This window comes from Rhinolophus hipposideros, assembly GCF_964194185.1.
Source record: "Rhinolophus hipposideros genome assembly, chromosome: 21".
NCBI classification, from domain to species: domain Eukaryota; kingdom Metazoa; phylum Chordata; class Mammalia; order Chiroptera; family Rhinolophidae; genus Rhinolophus; species Rhinolophus hipposideros.
In genome coordinates this window covers 17,336,181-17,356,893 of record NC_138067.1, presented here as the reverse complement: position 1 = coordinate 17,356,893, position 20,713 = coordinate 17,336,181, and the positions used below count along the sequence as shown (strand labels likewise).

The 20,713-nt window shown below is 51.5% G+C and overlaps 1 protein-coding gene across 2 annotated transcripts in view; it reads left to right on the top strand.

Moving 5' to 3' along the window:
• Positions 1-19,833, top strand: part of RANBP10 (RAN binding protein 10) — a 56,332-nt gene extending 36,499 nt beyond the window's left edge. The window contains exons 4-14 of one of the 2 annotated variants that reach the window (XM_081032649.1): positions 2,385-2,552; positions 7,186-7,208; positions 9,122-9,306; positions 11,629-11,741; positions 13,209-13,317; positions 13,428-13,576; positions 13,770-13,977; positions 14,729-14,850; positions 15,349-15,494; positions 15,780-15,891; positions 16,326-19,833. In XM_081032649.1, the coding sequence (XP_080888775.1) occupies positions 2,385-2,552; positions 7,186-7,208; positions 9,122-9,306; positions 11,629-11,741; positions 13,209-13,317; positions 13,428-13,576; positions 13,770-13,977; positions 14,729-14,850; positions 15,349-15,494; positions 15,780-15,891; positions 16,326-16,456 (1,466 nt within the window). In that variant the 3' untranslated portion in view covers positions 16,457-19,833. The remainder of the gene's footprint in view (positions 1-2,384; positions 2,553-7,185; positions 7,209-9,121; positions 9,307-11,628; positions 11,742-13,208; positions 13,318-13,427; positions 13,577-13,769; positions 13,978-14,728; positions 14,851-15,348; positions 15,495-15,779; positions 15,892-16,325) is intronic. The other variant, XM_081032650.1, reaches the window with a different exon arrangement.
• Positions 19,834-20,713: the final 880 nt, after the last annotated feature.

Genomic DNA, 20,713 nt, shown 5'->3' with positions numbered 1-20,713 from the left:
GCTCTGTCTCCCTTGCCAATCCCTAGCCTTGTCATTCACCTGTTCTCACCCCCACACCTTTGCTGAGCCTGCCCATGCCCCCTGCGCTCACTGTGCGTGTCCTCTCTCTGTCTCTGAATGTTTGAGCCCTGCCTTCCTTTCTGAGCCACTCAAATCCTCACGCACCCTGCCTCACTGACCTTTCCCTTCCAGGGGAGAGCTTCTCCTACCCGTGCTGATTTGCATAAGCGTGCTGCTCAGACCCCAAGGAGGCAGCAGAGACTGGGAGAGCGACTTGGAAGGGCTGCCTTGGGCAGTAGACCTGCCTGCCAGCCCCTCAGCTCTCCTACCTTGTGTGGGTCCTGGGCTTGCCATGGTCCTGTGGGCTCCATTTCTGTTCCTTAGCCAAGGAACCAGGCAGACCCCTCCATAGCTCACACCCTCCTTTATCTGTACTCTGCCTCCTTGGAATGACCTTTTTCACTTTCTCCCCTGTATAAAACCTTGAGCACGTCAGAGGTCTCATTTCTGCTCTTACCATTTCTATTCAGCGTTGTATTGAAGGTCCTCATCAGTGCAGTAAGGCAGGAAAAAGAAATAAAAGGCATGCAGAGTAGAACGGAAGAAATAACAACTGTCTTTATTCTCAGACAATATATTAAAATATTCTGAAGAATCTTCACAAAAGCTAACAGAAGTAATTGATGAGTTTAACATGGTTGTAGGATACCAGGTGACTATATAAAAAATCAGATATATGTGTGTGTTTAATAGTGTTATTGAGATAAAATTTATATACCATAAAATGCACCCATTTAAAGCGTACAATTCAATTTTTTTTTAGTATGTTTATGGAGTTGTGCAACTATTATCATAATCTAATTTTAGAACATTTTCATCACTCCAGAAAGAAACTTTGACCTCATTCCTCCACCCCCCAAATCAATTGTTTTGTTATAATAGCAAGAAACGATTAAATTAAAATTTAAAAATAACATGTATAATAGCATCAAAAATTAAATACTTAGAGATAAATTTGTCAAAACATTGTTAAGAGAAATTAAAGATCTAAATAAATGGAGAGATATGCTACGTTCATGGATTGAAATAATATTATTAAGCTATCTACTCTCCCCAAATTGACCTATAGATCCAACACAATCCCAGTCAAAATCCCAGCAGGCCTTTGAAAGATACTGTTAAGAAAGTGAAAAGACAGGCCACAGACTAGAAGAAAATATTTGCAAAACACATAAAATAATTTATATCCAAGATATATCTAGAACCCGTATAGCTCAATAAGGTACACAACCCAATTAAAAAATGGGTTAAAGATTTGAACAGACAATTCAATCATTTTCTAGTAAACCAGTGGTACATAAATATATGAAAAGACGCCCAACGTACTTGGTCATTGGGGACATGCAAATTGAAGCGAAAGTAATATTAAAACTACTACCACATCCCTACTAAAATGGCTAAAAGAAAAAGAAAAAAACAAAGACAACTGATAATACCAAGTGCTGGTAAGAATGTGGAACTCATACATTGCTGGTGGGAATGCAAAACAGTACAGCCACTTTGGAAAACAGTTTGGCTGTTTGTTATCAAGTTAAACATATACTTATAACACAGCAATACCACTTCTAAGTATTTACCCAAGAGAAATGAAAACATATACGTGCAAAGACCTGTATACAAATATTTATTGACTTTATTCATAATGGCCCAAAATTATAAGTGACTCAAATGTCATCAACTAGTGAATGGATAGACAAACTGTGGTATATCCATGTAATTCTTTTTACTCAGCAGTAAAAAGGTATGAAATACTGGTACACCTAACAATACAGATGAATCTCAGGTACATTGTGTGAAGTGAGAGAAGCCCTACACAGAACAGTCACTCTGTGATGCCATTTATCTTACATTCTGGAAAAGACAAGACCATCGGAAACAATCAGAGCAGTGTTGCCAGGGACTGGAAATGGATGGAGGGGGACTGGCTGCAGACAGGCACGAGGGAACTTTTCGGAGCGATGGAAATGTTCTGTATCTTGATTATGGTGGTGGTAACATGTTAAAATTTGTTAAAACTCATTGAATTGTCAGTTAAAAAGGGAGAAGCTCATTACATATAAATTATACTTCAATTTAAAAATATTTTTTTAAACCCACCATGACACAGAACTTAGGCTCCTTCTTCATTCATTGGGCTGCTGGACTCACTACTCACTTGGGCACAGCCAGACCCTGTCCCCAGCCGGCTCTGTGAGAGGCCAGAAGTGCTGACTGAGGTGGTGACAGGCTGGGGAGAGTTCAGACCTGGGTGAGCTTCTATGGCTGGCTGTTTTGTTTCTCTTTCAAGTACTTCTACTCAGCTGTGGCTGCTCTCTTTCCCACAGGTTGGGATAAACATTCCTATGGTTACCATGGCGACGATGGGCATTCCTTCTGCTCCTCGGGGACTGGCCAGCCCTATGGTCCCACATTCACCACAGGAGACGTGATTGGCTGCTGCGTCAACCTCATCAACGGCACCTGCTTCTACACCAAGAATGGCCACAGCCTTGGTGGGTGCATAGGGGATCTTGGAGGGTCTGTCCCATAAAGCCACTTTGGTTGATGAGAGTCCCAAGGGCAGGCTTTGAAGCCAAACCAATGTCACAGAGCCTCTGCTGAACTCAGGGGAACTGCAGCCATTTCTAGGTATTGCAGCCCTGCAAGGTTAAGGGAGGGTAGCAGGGGCACTCCCTTTGTTAATCCATCCCTTCAGGATCATTTATGGAGCCCAGGGTCAGTGTTGAGAGAGCAGCATTATCATGGTCATGCCCCTGGCCTGTGTGGTACTTGTTGGAACAGGGTTTGGGGTTGGTGAAAAGTTTTGAGGGTCCTGAGTACATACTTGAGTAGTAGTGGTTTGCATGCGTGTGGCCTGGGCCCAGGCTTTGGCCAGCGCTTCTGACACTCAGTGTGCTGGTTGCTATGGAGCAACAGTGAGGACTGTTTTAGTACGAGGTAAACTGACAGGCTGGAATCAGATGGGGCCAGGTCTCTTCTGGACTTTTCGTGGTTAACAGACAGCAACCTAGACAGACTTATATTTAAAAAGGTCCCTTTGGTGAAACTGCAAAGAGTATACTGACTGGAGAAAGGGCCAGGGGAAAAGGCAGGAGGCCTGAGGCAAGACAGTGGTGATGGGGATGGGTACAGGAAGTGGGGAACAGGTCTGACAAAGACCCAGGGTGGCCAAGCATGGATATGTGACAAATGGAGAGCACTAGCAAGAAGGGGAAGTGGCTAGATTAGTGATACAATCAACTGAAATGAGGGACCCAGGACAAGTAGCGATCCGCGGAGGGCGATGGTGGTCCTGGAGGAGCCCTTGGAAGAGCAATTCCTGTGCAAGGATAGAAATGTAAGACTGGACCTTCACACAGAGGGAGACTTGGGCTATTCTGATGGGTGGCCCTACTAGGACTGCCTGGTATTTGGCCCTCGAGTGAGAGGAGCCCTTGGACAGAGTGGTAGTGATGTGCCTAACTGCTGGGCCTTCCAGCGTGGGTTTGCAGAGCTCTTTGATCTGGCAGACCCTATCAGCCAGGCTGCCCACAAGCCTTGCCCGGAAAGAAAGTTGGACATTTTACTTGGAACTCAACTCCTAGGAGACCCATTTCCCCAGGCTTGAGGGGCAGTTAAAAGGGGGCTGCCACTCCCCACAGCCCTCTGTGGCTTCTCCAGGAGATGAGCCCGGGCAGAAGCAGGGACCTGAGTGGAAATCAGGTGGCTTGGTGGAATGATCAAGAGCCCTCATTCCTTAATAGTCCAGAGTGAGCAACGAGAGCATAGCACAGACACCACAGGGCTGACCCAGGTGCACATGGGAGAAACTCTCCTCTGAAATCCATGGCCACCTGGCTGCAGTTTCTGGTATCCAGCTGGTGAGGAGCGAGTTGCTGGAGGGCAACGCCAACATCTCAAGATGACTTTCCACTTTGTTCTCTGACTCCAGCTATTGTCTGGCTCTTGGTTTTTCTGCTGTCAGAATTCCAGGGGCCAGTCATTGCTGTGGGCTCTCTTTACCCGAGCCCCTCTTCACCTGCCCCTCTGCAGCCAGCCCCAGTCCCCTCTGCTCTGGATTCTGCCCTTCACATCCCTCCAGCTTGCCCACACCTTGCTCAGAGCATGGCACCTGCTGTGGGATCCACAGTTTGGGGTACACCCTGCTGTCCCCTCTATCTGTACCTCCCTCTCGGCCTTCACTATGTGCCAAAGCCCATGAGCTCTTTGTCAGTCTGCTCCCTCGGTCCATAGAGCTCCTGGCCGCCTTAATGTCAACCCAAACCCTCACGCTGTTTGTAAAAACTCACCTACTACTGCATGCCTTGTATCGACCCCATGCAAGACCTCACACATCTTGTAATTAACCTTCATTTAGGAGTATGTTTCCTGTTTTTCCAGCCTGTCAAGATCTTCTATCATTTTGTTTGTTGTAGCTCAAATATTTGGTGTTCTTTTCAGTATCGTATTAACCTAAAATTTGATAAACATGTTTTATGTGTTTTCATCAAAATATTGATTTAAAAAGTATCGGAAGAGTATAAGGCTGCGATTTGAGCCTTTAGCCTATCGCTTATCTGGGTAGACACTAGCCATTTACGAATCACTTCGTTATATTAGTTTGAAAGTCATGTTTTTCTATTTTGTCCACAAGGATACTGCTGAGTCCTTACTAAAAATTGTATACCACCTGTCCCCTGCATTTTCTAGGTTATGAAATTTAATGGAGAGGCAGTGAACTTGGAGTGATAAACTATTTGGTGAATCTTCTAATGACCTTGTTTCCTTTTCACAAGCCAGCTTATCAATAATGTGCTTCAGAGTCTCACGCAGGATCAATGAGCCAATCACCGCTCTCTAACCTCAGAACCTTTCCCCCTTTACGGAAGAATGATGTTTCCTGGCCTCCCCACTCCTTTCATGTACTCCATTGTCCTCTGTCACAGCACTCATCCTATGTGTCATTGGTCATTTGTCTGTGTAATTATTTGATGCATGCCCTCTCTCTTGCTGGAGTTGGCAGCACTTTGAGGGCCAGGCTTGGAGTTGGTTCCTCCTGGGAGGTCTCAGTAGGTAACTTGATGGAAAGATGAATGCGCGAGTGAATAGACAGGAGACTGATGGCTCATCTACAAGTGGTCCATGCACTTGCAGAGTCATTTTTTCCCAGCTCCGTGCTCTCTCACAGGCTCTTTGTGCCCTCAGCCTCAGTGACTCCTGACGTGTGTCTGTCTTGCTCGGAGCACTTCTCATCAGCAAGTTTGAATGTCCTGTTTGCTTCCTGGATCTGTGCTGGGACCTTCTTCCCACGGGCCAACCCAGATCTTGCCCTTACAGTGGCCTTACAGAGGCTCCCAGAGACCTGCAGGGCTGAGGGGGGTGGGGGGGCAGTCTTACCCTTGTTCAGTGCAATAGGGGGCGGAATAGCCTCTTTCCTCCTCTTCCTGGAAGCACCTCCAGGTCTTATCCTTTCTGCCATGGTGAGGTAGACTGGGCAAGCCCGAGTAGGTCATCCCCTGCCCAGAAGTGTTGCAGTTGCCTCACCCTGGCACAACTGCAGCCAGCTTGTACCCAGACCTTATAAAGCCACTTTCACAAAGTATCTCAGTTTCTCTCTTGAGGTGTCGGAATTAGCTTTTTCAGATGGGCTCAGAAAGGTTGTATAACTTGTCAAAGGTAACATTGCAGATAACTGATGGAGCCTGGACTCCCCCTTCTTCCAGGGTTCTCCGGGCCTCTTCCATGAGCTGGGGGTACAGCAATAGCAGCCTGCCTATACTGAGGTCCACGAGGGCAGCTCCCACGCAGTCCTGGAGGGTGCACGCTGAGGTCTCCTCATGAGTGCAGAGAAGCTTCCATATTCCATCCTGCCAGCTCTGACTGCTGACTGACTGCATGTGGGGCTCAGAAGTGGCCTCAGGCAGGCAGATCATGAGATTTCTGAGCATCCCTCACTGTGGAGCAAAGTAGCCTGGCAAGGAATGTCAACAGTATCTCTGCTTCTTGGTTTTTTCATCTGTAAACAGTTTCAGAGACAGTGGACACCTTCCATGGTTGTTCTGAGGATTAAAGGATTCCTTGTGAAACACTGAGCCCAGAGCCCAGCATGGAGGAAGCACATCGTATGCACTGGCTGCCTGGCAGGATTTGGGCCCCAGATTTACTGGGAGACCTATGGTTAGACCCTCACCTGTTACTCTGTCTTGTGGGGGTTCAGTTTCTTTTCTGGGTGGGATTGGGAGAGCAGACTGGGACCTCTAAGAAGTCAGTGGTTTGTAAAACTTTTAGACCAAAAGCTCAGGAGTTTCTAGAAGATATAAGAATTTATCTTAAAAATGGGAAGGCTGTGAATCCTTGGGAAAGTCTTCTTTGGCCCTGAGTTGTTTCTCAATCTATAGAACATGAGTGCTCTGGTGGATATTCCGAGGCCTTTCTCCTACTTAGTCTCACTCCCTTGTCCCCTCACTTCAGGCTGAGGTCCCTGGAAACACAGCCTCTTCTCTTGGCAGGGGGCTTCAGAGGGTACACAGGCCAGTGTTAACCTGGGCTTTGTCAACTTGTAATCTCTAGGGACTCTGGACAGGTATGAGCTGGAGATGCGCAGCTGCCACCTTTCCTGTCTCCACTGCTCTGTCAGCTTGGAAATGATACCTGAGTGTCAGGCTAGGAATGAGTCCAGCCCCACTACTTCTGCTAGTTTTATGATTGTGGGCAAATCATTTAACCTCTGAGATTTACTTTCCTCATCTATAAAGTGGGGATAAGAAAGCCTGCTCCCCAGAGTTGGTGTGAGGTTTAGATGAGATATTAAATGGAAAGAGGCCTAGCATATATAGTAGGTCTCCATAAATATGTGTTGAATCAAGAGAAGGATCAGGCCTGGAGAGGCCTCGGGGGTAGGTCATTTGGGTTTTAGTCCTTCCTAGCAGGCTTTTCCTGCTGACGGGGTGGAAGAGCTATGGGCAAATACTCAGGATCCAGCTTCACTTCCGACCAGGCCACCTAGCAAAGGAAGGCCAGAGTCTATACCTACCAGACCCTAGCACGTGCGTGGCCTTCTCCATAGGGTAGATGTGGTGACCATCCTTTCCCCAGCTATTGTGACGGACCCTCTGTGGGCTGATGACTGTCTCTTTCCCTCTACAGGTATAGCTTTCACAGACCTACCGGTAAGTACTACTATGGGGACTCTCCATTCCGGGCTCTTGGGGACTGACTGGGCTGGTACCTGCAAGTGCAAGGTGTGGAGTCGGGCCCTTTCCCATCCAGGGCTATGTGCTGTGCTGTCAGGTTGAGAGTACCAATATGGGGTACCTACTGGTCTTTTTCTCTCCGGTAGCAAGGCCCGGTCTTCCTCTATGACTCATAGCAAGTGGTGATTTGTGGCATTTCCAGAGGCAGTTGAGAGGGTGGTGTAGGTGGAGATGAGGGTAGCTCCATGGCTTAGCTGGTCTGAGCCAGTTAGGTGTGGCTTACAGCCAGTGGACCAAGATGCAGGGTAGAGAATTGTTCCTGAACTATTAGGTCGCTGTACATCTCCATCAAAGATCCCGAAGGAAAGCCAATACCCTAGGGGACTGAATCTGCTACCATGCAGTGTATCTCTGAGCTGGAGAAGTGAGCTTTGTGGGGTTTTCTCTTCTTGGACAAGGGTGTGGTTTCCTGCTGGCTTAGTTCAGGGCTCATCTCCACCTCCTGCACCCCAATCCTGCTTTATTAATAGTCATCACAGGCCTCGTCATATGTACGGCCTCCACCCAGAGTTCTGGGAGCCTGGCCCTGTTCTATGTGCACTGGCCGGGTTCGGGAAGGAGGAAGGGTTTGCTGACTCTGGTGGCTGCTTTGGGATCCTGAGCTCTTCTGTCATGCACAAAGAAATGTCCTTGTGGTCTGCGGAGCCTTCCGAAGCCCAGACTGTAGCACCCAGCATTTTGTTAGAACCTCTTGTATATGGATCAGAATCCGTCCCTGCAGGCCCCAGAGAGGGGCTGTGGTCCTAGGCAAATTGAACAGACACAGGAGAATTCTGACCCTGGCTGGGGAAGAGTCTAGTTGTGGAGATGCCACATGAAACATCCAGACATGAACGCTGGCAGTATGTCAACAAGTGCTAGAAAGTGAGTGAATGCAGTGAAGGTCAGAGAAGTCTTCCTGGAGGAGGTGAGCTTTGCCTGTGGCATGGAGGATGGGAGGGGAAAGGAAGGAAACGAGGTCTTGTGGGTTCAGAGCTCATGGTGGAGTAAAGGCACACGACACTCAGGGATGACACCTGGCCTGAGGATGGAAGGCCGAAGAGAGGACTGGGGGCCCAGGGACAATGGGGAGGAGGCTGGTGAGACCCAGGGCAGTAGCAGTGGCGAGCCACAGGGGGCACTGAGTGAGGGAGTGACCTGGCCAAAGCTCATCATGGCAGGGGATGGATGGAAAGCGGGAGTCCCACATCCAGAGGGATATGCCCAGACCTTCCTGGCTGGAAGATCCTCTTAGTGAGCCTCTGACAGGAAAGGCAGCAGCCCCCTTTCACCCTCTGCCAGCGTCAGGGGGCCTAAACCAGCTCACCCTTTTTGCCATGCTCTCTTCCTCCTCCCGTCCTTTCCTGCCTCCTCCCATCCTTTCTCCCTCCCCGCCCCCCCACATGCCTCTTTTTTTATGGCAAAAGGCTCCTTGGTCCTGGATCTTTCTGAGAGGAGCCATTATCCACCATTGCAACAGATCTTCATGGGCACACCTGCAGGGTCCTGGAGCCTGGCCTGCCTGTCTGTGCCCTGGCCGAGTCCCAAAAGGGGACCTTGGGCTTTGGGGACACCATAGCCTCTGATGCAGGGCAAGAGACTCCATGTTGAGCCTGGCTTGCTTTTCTTTTGCTTTCTTCCCTCAAGCTTTGGGGAATAGTGTCTGGTAGGGAGGTGGGCAGACTGTGGCTTAGCCCTGCCTCCTTCAGCCTTGCTGCAGTTCTTTCAAAGCTGGAACCACGGCCTGCAGGAGCCAGCACCTTCCCCCTCTACACCGGAGGCGAGGTGAGGCCTGCTGCCCCACTGCCCTCAGGGCCCGACTGACATTTCATTCTCCTCCTCCTCCTCAGGCCAACCTCTACCCCACCGTAGGCCTGCAGACACCTGGGGAGATTGTGGACGCCAACTTTGGGCAGCAGCCCTTCCTGTTTGACATTGAGGACTACATGCGAGAGTGGCGTGCCAAGGTCCAGGGCACTGTCCACTGCTTCCCCATCAGTGCCCAGCTTGGCGAGTGGCAGGCGGTGCTGCAGAAGTGAGTGCCCTGCTCCCGCCCTTCCCCAGCCCGGCCCCGTCCCAGGGGCCTCACTCTTCTGTAGGCCCCTATACTGCTGCAAGCTGCTCTTAGGAACTCCGGGGGGTGGCGTTCCTTCTGGAAAGCACTCCCAGGGTGACTCTGCCTGCTCCTCTCCTGCTTCCCTCTTAGCTGATGGACAGCTCCCGCTCAGTTCTCCAGATCTGCTCCTGATTTAACCTTTGCTTCCTCCCCTCTCCCAACCCTCCCACTGGATCCGACAGCTCTGTATGGAATATCACCAACAGGGCTATTTTTCCTCTCTGGGTCATTTTGCAGAAAGAATACTAGGATGCCATCTGGTCTCTTCCTCTGTAGACTTTCTCTACCGTAGGAAGTATCCATCTTGCCATAACTCTGGCTGAGGTCACTCTTAGCTTAGCATCCAGCTAAGTCCCACGTATCCATGGCAGTGATGGCGGGAAGAGGACCAGCCTAGTTGGCTCTTTGCTGATTAATTCTGATTGTCCTGGAGGCCAGTCTTGAGAAATCCCAAGGGAGGCCAGGTTTGGGTCTCTCTTCCACTTACCAGCTGCAGGCCTGAGTGAGGCAATGACCAGTACCCACTCTGCCAGGAGGTGGATTAGCTAGTTAGCTTGACTGCCAAGGGTGGGCAAAGAAGGGCTGGGCTTCACCTAGCCCTGGTCCCTTAGGAGGGGTTGGTGTGCACCCTGAGTTCCTCGTGCAGCTTTCTTGAGGACTTAATATTGAGCCAGGCCCCAGGGAGCCCTGAGGCAAAGCAAGGTGGCCAGACCCTTCTCAGGAAGAGCAGCACTGCTATGTCTTCCCAGCCCTCAGAGCTAATGACAAGCTTGTCCTCTGGGGGCCAGCACAGTGCCAGTCCCTGCAGCAGGCTTTCTGGGACAGTCAGGGGAGAGCTGGAGCTATCCCAACTGTGTGGGAGAGGGACAGACGCTCTCAACTTACAGGGTCCGGGCTCAGCACATGTGTGTATTAGTTTACATGTGTGTGTCTGTGTGCCTGTGTGTGTTCAGATGTAGTATTTGCCAAGAACTTGTGTCCTATGAGTTCATATAACTTTGAACATTGTTATATTACCTCAGAGACAAATTTGCCATAAGCCCCTTGGCTGGCTTCCCATAGTAGAAGTTTCCGGCTATTTCTTCTCTTTTGGTTGTATAGGTAATCCTTTTGTATGCTGAGTTTTTCTTATGTAAGATTATTTTCTTGGTGTCCTTTCAAGAAGTGGAATTATTGAATCAAAGAGACTGTACATTTTAGGGGCATCTTATGAGTATGTGTACATAGACTCATCTGAATCATGTGTTGTCAAAATTTTTTCCCTTGTGTTTATAATAGTAATATAATTAATATAAGAATGATTACTTTGAGTATAGTATTACAAATACACAATTTCATAATAAGAATTTTATTTATTGCCTTCTTTGTGCTCGGCACTTTATGTGTATTATCTTATTCCCTAAAACACGAGAGGACACACAGCTGAATTTCTGTGCCTTCCACATGACAGCTCTTCAGACATTTGTGTTTTGCAATTACAACTATGACATCAGACACATGTACACACCAAAGTACTCACTCCTATACAGCTCAGATGGGAGGGCTCGTCCTTCCGCTCTGCATGTGTGTGCTACGGCTCAGCCAAGTTTGGGTAGGTTAAATAGCCACTTGTCGCCTGATGGCTTCTTGGGCCCCTGATTTGTGGTGTATCGGGAATAATGTGGTTCGCGCGTTAGTTCCCCATGACCCTCTAGAGCCAGGACTCCTGAGGGCCAGTTTCGCCTGGTGAGCTAGAATGCTCCTGCCAGGTACATGGGGCAGCCTGCAGAGGAGCTCCTGTGCCTGGAGAAGGTACGCACGTGGCATGTGTTATCTCTGTCTGGGCAGCTGCCAGACTGCTTGGCTGGCTGCTTTTCCAGGAAGCCGTCAGAGAGACTATTGGCCATCTCTGGACTTGCTGCAGTTCACAGGAGGCAGCCGCTTCTGTAAGGAGATGGTATGTGCCTACGTGTGTACTTTTGTTATCATACTTGCCCACTTGTGGGCAGCATATCCCAGAGAGACTGCAGCCACTCCTCCAAGCTGTGAGGACAGATGTGGTGACCAGCCCTTCTCCAGCCTGACTGCATGAGCACTGGGGGAAATTTTTATTTTGTTACAGCCCCTTTATTCTCATTCTGTGGAGGCTGTACCTCTAAGACGTGTTTGTTTAAGACCTAAAAGGGAGATAATTTGTCCCATCAGGTGGTTAGTGAGAAATACAGTTCTTGAGTGTCATCTTGAGCATTTTCTTTCTTCTAGCATGGTCTCATCTTACCTGGTGCATCATGGGTACTGTGCCACGGCCACGGCTTTTGCCCGAATGACTGAAACCCCGATTCAGGAAGAACAAGCGTCCATAAAGAACAGACAAAGTAAGGCTGATACTCCTCTCCCCTCTCTCCCTGTCGCTCACCTGTCCCTAACTCTGCTCTTTGGTTTATACCAGCTTGGGTACTGTCAGGAGTCCCTTCAGTTCTGGTCTTCAACACCAGGAGACCAGCCCAGAGCCCCCACCCAGCCCCTGCCCCATGCCCTGCTCTGTTCTCCTTCAGGACAACACTGCCCAGATGGGTAGTGTGGCAGCATGAGAATGTCTCGCTGCTGCTTCCCTAGTACATACTCTGCTGGCCCGGCACAGGCTGGGGCCTGTTACGGCTGCCTCCCATCCACGCTGCTTTCCTTCCCCCTGAATCCTGGATTCTACTCTGCTTCTTGTTCATAGTCTTCTGGAAAGACTGTGTTTGCATCTTAGACCACTGTCCTGCCGTTCACACCACTCACTCCCCGTTAGTAGTTTGCCTGCTCCTGGCCAGAGAGAGGACTCATCAGACAGGGTGAAGGCTGATGCCCAGTGGCTGCTGTGGTAGCACCTCTCTCTGCTCCTGCCCTTTGCAGAGAACCAAAGGAAAGAGCCATACTGACCTGCGTGTTGTGTGGGGGGCTCATTCATGGAAAGAGGGTGTTGGAAAAGGGGAAACAGAGCCCAGAAAAGAGATAGGAAGAGGAGAGAGGAGTGAGGGAGACTGGTTGAGTATGGACATGTGTGCTGTGTGTGCCTGCTTGTCTCTCTGAGCCTGTTGTCTCTGTGTATGTGCATGTGTCTGTGTCTCCCAGAGAAGCTACACCCAGCCAGCCAGACGGAAAGGGATCCCAGTCTTGGGGTCTATGAATGAGAGAGCCTCAGACTGAGAAGTCGCTCCCAGCAAGACGCACCAGGCCCCAGAGCAAGAGCAAGATGCTGATGGCCTGAGAGGTGTCAACGTGAGAGATGTCAGTGTGAGGAGGATGACGTCCTCTCCCGGCAGGGAGCACGCTGCAGCCCCTGAAGAGTGCCAAGACGTGGGCTCTGGCCCAGAAACAGTGCGCTCCCGTTGCCACTCCCCTGTGAGGCTTGAAAGGAGAGAAGTCTGATGAGAGAGGAGCCCCTAGGGCCACCAAGCAGCCTGGGTGCCCATCTTCACATCATGCTCCCACGTCCAGGGCCCCTTCCCCTGCCCAGGTCCCTGGCAATCTGTATTCCATAGGAACAGACCTCCAAACTCATCCTCCTGTCTCTGATCCGAGAGGCCGTCCTCTGTTTTCCCCTCTTATTCTTTGAGGACTCCCCGACTCTTAGCAGAAACCATGGTCTATTGTAGGTCTGGACTGCCAGATTCTTTCTTCAGCCTCTCTTTCTGTGAGCATCTCAACTGTGCATGCCACTCTGAACCAGCCCACTTCACTGTCGGCTGGTCCCTGCTCGGGTCTGGCAGCGTGCAGGCATGACGCTGTGAGGAAGGCATGCGCCTATGAGGAAGGCTGGTGCCCCTGACTCACTGCCGTGCTCTTGCTCTCTGCAGAGATCCAGAAGCTGGTGCTGGAGGGCCGTGTGGGTGAGGCCATTGAGACCACACAGCACTTCTACCCAGGGCTGCTGGAGCATAACCCCAACCTGCTCTTCATGCTCAAGTAAGTTTTGGGCCCCACCAGCTCCCCCATAGCCCAGCCCTTCCCAGCTGGTGGTGGGAACATACAACCAGGACCAAGCCCAGTGCAGTGCCGCTCCGCTCCCTCTGCAGGTGCCGACAATTTGTGGAGATGGTGAATGGGACAGACAGTGAGGTCCGCAGCTTGAGCTCCCGAAGCCCCAAGTCCCAGGACAGCTACCCTGGCTCCCCCAGCCTCAGCCCCCGACACGGCCCCAGTAGTTCCCACATGCACAACACAGGTCAGCCACTCTCCAGAGGGCTCTGGGAAGAACTGGTATGGAGAAGAAAGGCAGCCCACATACGCTTCCCTGGGCTGGGCTCAGGGCTCACTGCTGAATTTGGGGGAAGGGAAATGGGATGACTGTGGTCATTCCCAGGGCCCCACTTGATGGCAAGCTGCCCTTCCTCTTCTGACTGTCCCCTGGCTTCCAGGTACAGATAGTCCCAGCTGCAGCAATGGCGTCGCATCCACCAAGAGCAAACAGAGCCACAGTAAATACCCTGCACCCAGCTCCTCTTCCTCTTCCTCCTCTTCCTCATCGTCCTCCTCGTCCCCATCCTCCGTCAATTACTCCGAGTCCAACTCAACAGATTCCACCAAGTCCCAGCCCCACAGCAGCACGAGTAACCAGGAGACCAGGTGCCTGTCTTGGTCTGCTTCTTCCTGTCTTCTCTGCACCAGCTGGGCCCACTGTAGCCTGTCTGTTGGGTGCTGCCCTCTGCCCTTCACCACCCCGCCCCCACTTCCCTCCCAGGTCTGTGCCTAGAGTAGTAGCTGCCGACCTGCCAGGCATTGGCTCCAGTCTGTGGCCCTATCCATGATTCAGTTGCCACTTTCCTCGGCCCTGTCCTTCTCCAGAGGCACTGACTCTGCCAGGCCGAGAATGTGATTTCTTCCAAGGAGACCGGGCCTTAGAAACCCCCAGGGCCTATACCGAAGGACTTCTCCTGGGCATGGCTTGTGGTCAGCCAGGTTGGGCAGGCAGAGGTTTTAGGCTATTGACTACAGGTGGCTTTCAGCAGCCCCCAGGCAGGCCTCAGGGCTGACCTGGGCTTGACTCCCAGAGGTGTGTATTGGGGCTCACAGACCCTGGTCATTTGGGGTTGGGGGGTGTCTAGGAGTGTGTTAACTCAGAGGAGGCCCAAGGAGAGGAAGGGCCCAGAGGCAGCATTGGGACAAAAGTGGGAATCAGGTTGACGGGCCTTGGGGATAGCTGGTGTCACAGTAGGGGTCAAATGTTAGAGTCGGGGAAGCCTGAGCTGTCCTTTCACGCTCCTAAGGGCCATTGTTTTACCCATAGCAACCTGTGGCTAAAGCCTGAATGGAGGCGCAACCAGGCTGCTTTAACCACATCCCCTTGGCCAATTCCCACCTCAACCCTTCTCCACAGCGACAGTGAGATGGAGATGGATGCGGAGCATTACCCCAATGGTGTGCTGGAGAGCATGTCCACACGCATCGTCAATGGAGCCTACAAGCATGAGGACCTGCAGACAGATGAGTCCAGCATGGGTAAGGACCGTGCCCCAGCATGGCGTTCCGTTGGCAGCAACGCTCAGTCCAAATACCCTTCCCCCAGGAGGGGGTTGGGACGGGCAGGCTTTGCCAGCTTAAGAGCCTCTAGCCAGACCTGGTCCACTGCCTCCTTAGCTAGTCATGAAAGGTGCTTAAGGAGGGAAGGCCCCAGCCTGCTGCCAAGACCAGGGCCACTACGTTTGAAGCGAGACGGAGCTGGTGAAAGTGGGCACTCTTATGATCACGCATGCATCTGGGTGGGAAGAGGGAAAGCTTCGGAGTCCTGTTCGACTCCAAGAGCACGTGCTAGGTGGACTAAGAGCCCCTTAGCTATGGATGGTCCTGCTCCCCCCAGCCCTCACTTATCTCTAGCAGAAGTTATGGACCGCCCAACCCACATCCTTCTTGCCATGTTCTCTTTGGGGTCCTCCTGAACCTTCTTTTTCTCTCCTCACTCCTCCTGATGTGTTGTTCTCTGTTGGACTCTGGGTGCAGATGATGGGCATCCTCGGCGACAGCTCTGCGGGGGCAACCAGGCTGCCACAGAAAGGATAATTCTATTTGGCCGCGAGTTGCAAGCACTGAGTGAGCAGCTGGGCCGGGAGTACGGCAAAAATATGGCCCACACGGAGATGCTACAGGTACAGAACAAGCCAGGCCCCCATACAGAGCGTGCCTCCGTTTGGCAGTGAGGGCAAGACAGCAGCAATGGGGCAGAGTGGGTTCCAGTCAAGTCTGCAGTGGGAAGTGGGACCTCTGGCGTGTACCCCACCCTCTCTTGGCTCCGGGAGGGCACAACGCTGCCTGACCCTACTGCAGACTATGTTGGACCCTCACTGGGCACCACACGGCCCTGTATCCCCTGGGAGCCTTGGAGGTATGCGTGGTGTGCGCCATAATCCTCTCAAGAGTGTCCTGTTCCTTAGGATGCCTTTAGCCTGCTGGCATACTCAGACCCCTGGAGCTGCCCAGTTGGCCAGCAGCTTGACCCCATCCAGAGGGAGCCTGTGTGCGCGGCCCTCAACAGCGCCATTTTAGGTAAGTGGATCTAACAAAAATAGAAGCTGGCCCGTGAGTGCCTGGGGTGGCCCCCCTCCCTTCTCTCCCTAGAAATGGCTGATGTTTATCCAAATCAGGGCAGTGAGCTCTGCCCAGGAGCTCTCTGGTGGCCCATAGGACTCTTGGGCTCCTGTGGCTGAACTTAAATCTCTTTGCTCACCTGAGTGGTCTGGCTAGATCGGGATGGGCCCTAGCCTGTGACTGTGGACCCAGGCCCGCCCACTGATCTGAAGAAAGCCAAGGGCCTCAGGTTCCTGGCATGGCTGCAGGGCCATGGCCTGGTGGCTGGGACACATGAACACTCTGTTCCAAGAGATTCTGTTCACTACCCCACCTTCTGCACCCAAGGGAACTTTGACCTGGGCCCAAGCCCTGGGGCAGGGCAGTGACCAGGCCTTGTCTCTCCTCCACAGAGTCTCAGAACCTGCCAAAGCAGCCCCCTCTGATGCTTGCCCTGGGCCAGGCATCTGAATGTCTACGGCTAATGGCCCGAGCGGGCCTGGGATCTTGTTCCTTTGCCAGAGTCGACGACTACTTGCACTAGCTGACCACGCTGGCTGGCCCCGCCTGGCCCTCCCTCAGCCCTAGGGCTAGAGCAGCCTGGCCCTGCATAGGCACCTGGCACAGGGACCTGGAAGCCTTGGGCAGAGTCTACTCCTCCTGCCTGGCCGGCCTCCCTCTCTCCCTTCCTCCCTCCCTCCTTGCCTTCCTTCTCTTCCTTCCTTCCTTTTCCCCACCCTCATTCTTTCTCTCCTCGCCCTTCACGTGCAGCGGCCTGAGACACAGTATTGGCTGGTTACTCTCATGTAGCGCCTTTTACTTTGAACGGGGAGTTCTGTTTTGAGGAGGGGTTGGCGTTTTTAATCTTTTTCTTTCCTCCGGACTGAGCCACCAGTATTTATCTCTGGAGAGTTTGTGCTGAGCTGGTTTCTGCTAATTTAGTGATGAAGCCTATCCAAGTTGGTGATAGCTTATTATTTTCATAAGTAAAAAAAAAAAACGAGATTATATATAAATATATATATTAAAAAAAGGCACAGTATTTATCGTAGTGTTAGTGGTCCAGCACCTCTTGGGTGAGGCTGTCCAGACACCGTACGTTTTTATTTGAGTCCAACTCATTAAAAAAAGAATCATCTCTGTAACCTCAGCCAAGTAATTTTTTTACTTCAGGCTTCCCCTTTGTTGAGCCACAGGCCGATCTGCAGCCTAGGGAAGCCGGTAGGCTTTGGGAGTGTGGGGGCACTTCGTGGGCACGTCAGGCCAAGCTGGTTTGCCGCATCCAAGAGGTGTGTGTCCCTAGGCCTGAGAGCTGGACTGAGCAGAGAACTGCAGGGCCATGGGTCCAGAGGAGAGAGGAGCTGGCCTGGTGCTACACAGCAAAGCAAGGGAGTGGAGGGTCCTTGGCCAGCCGCTATCTACCATTCTGCCCTGCCTCTCACTGCCTTGCCCCTCTCTCTCCCCTTTTCAACGTCCTGCCTTCCTTTGTTGTTAAGATGGCCAAATAATTCATTTACTCTAAACTAATTGCCTGGAAACTACCTGCCTTTGGTCCGAGAGCTGCTGTGTATCAGGCTGTGGGGAGAAAGTCTCCATTCCTAGGACAGAGGCCCTGAGCACAGGGCTGCCTTCTTCCTGCCTAGATCCTCGTCGTCTCTGCACAGCTCAGATGGAATCGATGCTTTCTGTTGAGAAGCCAGGACCTGGTGGAGGCAGATTCTTGGGCTGCTGGTCGCTGGAGTGGAGGGAACCCTTGACCCCCTAGGCCAGGCCTCACTGCAGCTGTTCCAGGCAGCTCTCTGCAACTTGGCTCTAGCCACTCTTAGGAAAGACTGTTATGAATATTTGCTGGCCGGAGGAAGGACCTCATGGGCTTTATAAATGTCCCACCAACCCTGTCAGATGGATCCCCACAAAAACAGTCCCAGTACTGCCATCAGGGAATCAGGAGAGGAGCAACCACGATGGCTGCCAGGACTTGGTTGGGCCATCTGTGGAGAGGACTGACTGCTCAGGAAGAGGGAAGGGGGGAGGCCTACCCAGAGGGGCACCAGGACGGGATGGGGTTCCCCAACTGCTTCACAGTTGGAGGGAGCACACAAGCAAGCAGCTCCTGCAAAGGGCAAGCAAGGTCAGAAGTGGAACTTCTAGTCCCTGCCTGGATCTGTCCTGGGGAAACTCCTGCTCTCTGTCAGTGGACACAGGAATGGTTGGGATGGCCTGAGATGTTATTCAGTGCCCACCAGGCCTTGCTGGGCACACAACTGGACAAGAGAAATCATTGAATTGGATCAACTGCTGGTGATGGAGTCAGGGCCCTGGCCCTGCGCTCTTGTAGAGTTTGGCCTTCAGACATGATCCTATAGACTGCTGCTTTTTCTTGGTCCCCACCAGGGCCCCAGCTGGCAGCCCACAGACCACGGCTCGTCGGGGGAGGTGTTGTCCTGTAAAGGAAACTCATCCTGTGCAAGGCTGGAGATGCCTAGCTCCCAAACCCAGAGGTTGGAAACATCTGGCTGTTAAAATGGTCAGGAGCTAACAAGATTGAGAATTAAAACCAGAGGCTTTGACAGCTGGAATGGGGTTCAGAGAACATCCACTCCAGCAATCCTCTCCTTTTACAGATAAGGAAACAGGCCCAGGAAGTTAAGTGACTTGGCTAAAGTCACACAGCAGATTAATGGCAAAGCTGGGACTAACTTCCTCCCTGTGGGTTGTTTAGTCCTAAAACTGAATGGCGGGTGAGGGGTGAGGCTCAACAGTATTAGGGAGGCCGCTAGCAGTGTCTGAGCAGCTGGTACTTTCAGGGGTATGTCAGGGATGGGGATGGGTGCCTGGGTTTGGGTTGTGGAGCATCTGAGAGGGCCCAGGAGGGCTCAGGACAGCTGTGTACTGCTTGGGGTTGGGTGTCTGCCTGGCTCACACTCAGTACCCATGGCCATCTCCCCATTTTCTGTGCCTTATCTCACTGTTTCAGCTGAGTCCAAGTTGTTTACTCTGTTCCTCTTCAGAGGGGCTCTCTGTCCCAGTTGGACAGCTGACCTTCTGGACATAAATAAGCCTTTGCCCCACAAGCCATGAAGAGGACCAAAACCAAGCTGCTTGAGCCCACTGTCTTGCTGATAGTCCAGGCAGGCCTGCCAGCCAGAGGAGCCCCTTATGCACGCCCAGTCCTACCAGCCTGCTTCTGGAAGCTGAGAGTGGGGAAGGCACCTGGGAGGAGCGCTGGTGAAGAGCTGGACTTGACTCAAGGGGTCAGGAGGAAGACCTAGCCCTGTGGGGTTGTCCAGCCCTAGGGGAGCAGCCTCCTGACTCTTGCCCCTTGTGCCACCAAATGATGGCTCCTTCCAGAGTGGATGGAAATTGGCAGACCACAAAAAGAAAGCCAGAACCCTAATCCTCACCCACATGGGTCTGTTGCTGGGTGCAGGCCGTCATAACAGGGACACCAAGAGATGGAAAAGTGGAGACTGTCCAGCCGGCCACCCAGCACCTTCCTACCCCTTAAGCAAGCACAAAGATGAGGCAGAGAACTGTCAGAGCTGCAAGTTCTGTGGTTGCTCACAACTCAGGTATGCACTCTGCGTAGCAGCTGGGCAGCAGAGCCCGACTTGACCACCAGTCCTGTGCACCCGGACCTGTGGCCAGAGTATGGACTCTGGCTGCCTGCGGTGCCGCCTCTTTGCATAGGGTTTTCCTCCATCAGTGACTACAGCTGACACAGACTTCCTCCAAATTGTGCACACTGGCTCTGCCTTTGTCCTCGCAAGTTGATACTTGGCATTAGCATGAAACTTGTGGGTGTGGGAGGGTTTAGAGAGAATTCTAACACAAAACATCCTATTAAATTGTACTTGAGAGATGAAAAAACTCGTTGTATTTTGACAGAATTATTTTTATTAAAATACACATCCATGAGTAGTTCCGAGTGTCTTGTCTGTTTTGTGTCTTACCGGGGCTGGCACCCCGTGTGGCATACCGGGCGGGTTTGGCCGCTTCTCAGCCCACCTCTCCAGTGCCTAGGCCCGGTGCCTCTTCAGTGACCCTCAAGACTTTGGGTCAAGATCCCAAAGAAGATAGGTACCTAAGCTTCCATCCTCTCCCCCAAAATAGCTTTCATCTATGACAAACTAGCAAATTCAGCTTCCAAAAGATAGGCCACAGGACCTCCTCCCCTCAAAATAAGATTTTAATACATTTCAAATACATTCACAACAAACACTGGACAGTAAAAAAGAGCTCTTCTGAGGGGTATTGAGGTTAGCTTCCTGTCAGTCTGAGAAAAAACTTGTGCTGAAAGTCCTAGTTCTGCTATTTGTTAACTGGGTTACCCTGGAAAATTAACCTTTCTCAGCTTCAGTTTCCCCGTCCTTAAAATGTGGCTAGTCCTGTCGTGGTGGTAGAAGATTCTAGCATGCATAGGGTAGTGCTTGGCATATAGGGATGCAGTACATGTGACTGCCCTGCCTCCTTGAGGATGCTCTTTGATGTGACTGGCCTGCTCCTGCCTCCTTCTGCCTCCCCTGTTCCCAAGGGACCAGGATTTTATGCAGAGGAGGGATACAGTAGCTTATGCTGGTGTCTACCTGAAGATGGGACTGGAAACAGATTGGAGGCACACCAGCTAGGAGGCCAGATACACGAGGGCAGGATTTGAGAAATATTTAGGAGATAAATGAGCACAACAGGATGAGTAACTGGATGTGAGGGAAATGAAAGAAACGAGACAAGGCAATGTAGGCTTTTGGTTGCGGTAAGGGGATGGGTAATGGTGCCACAAGATAGTATAGGGAACAAAAAG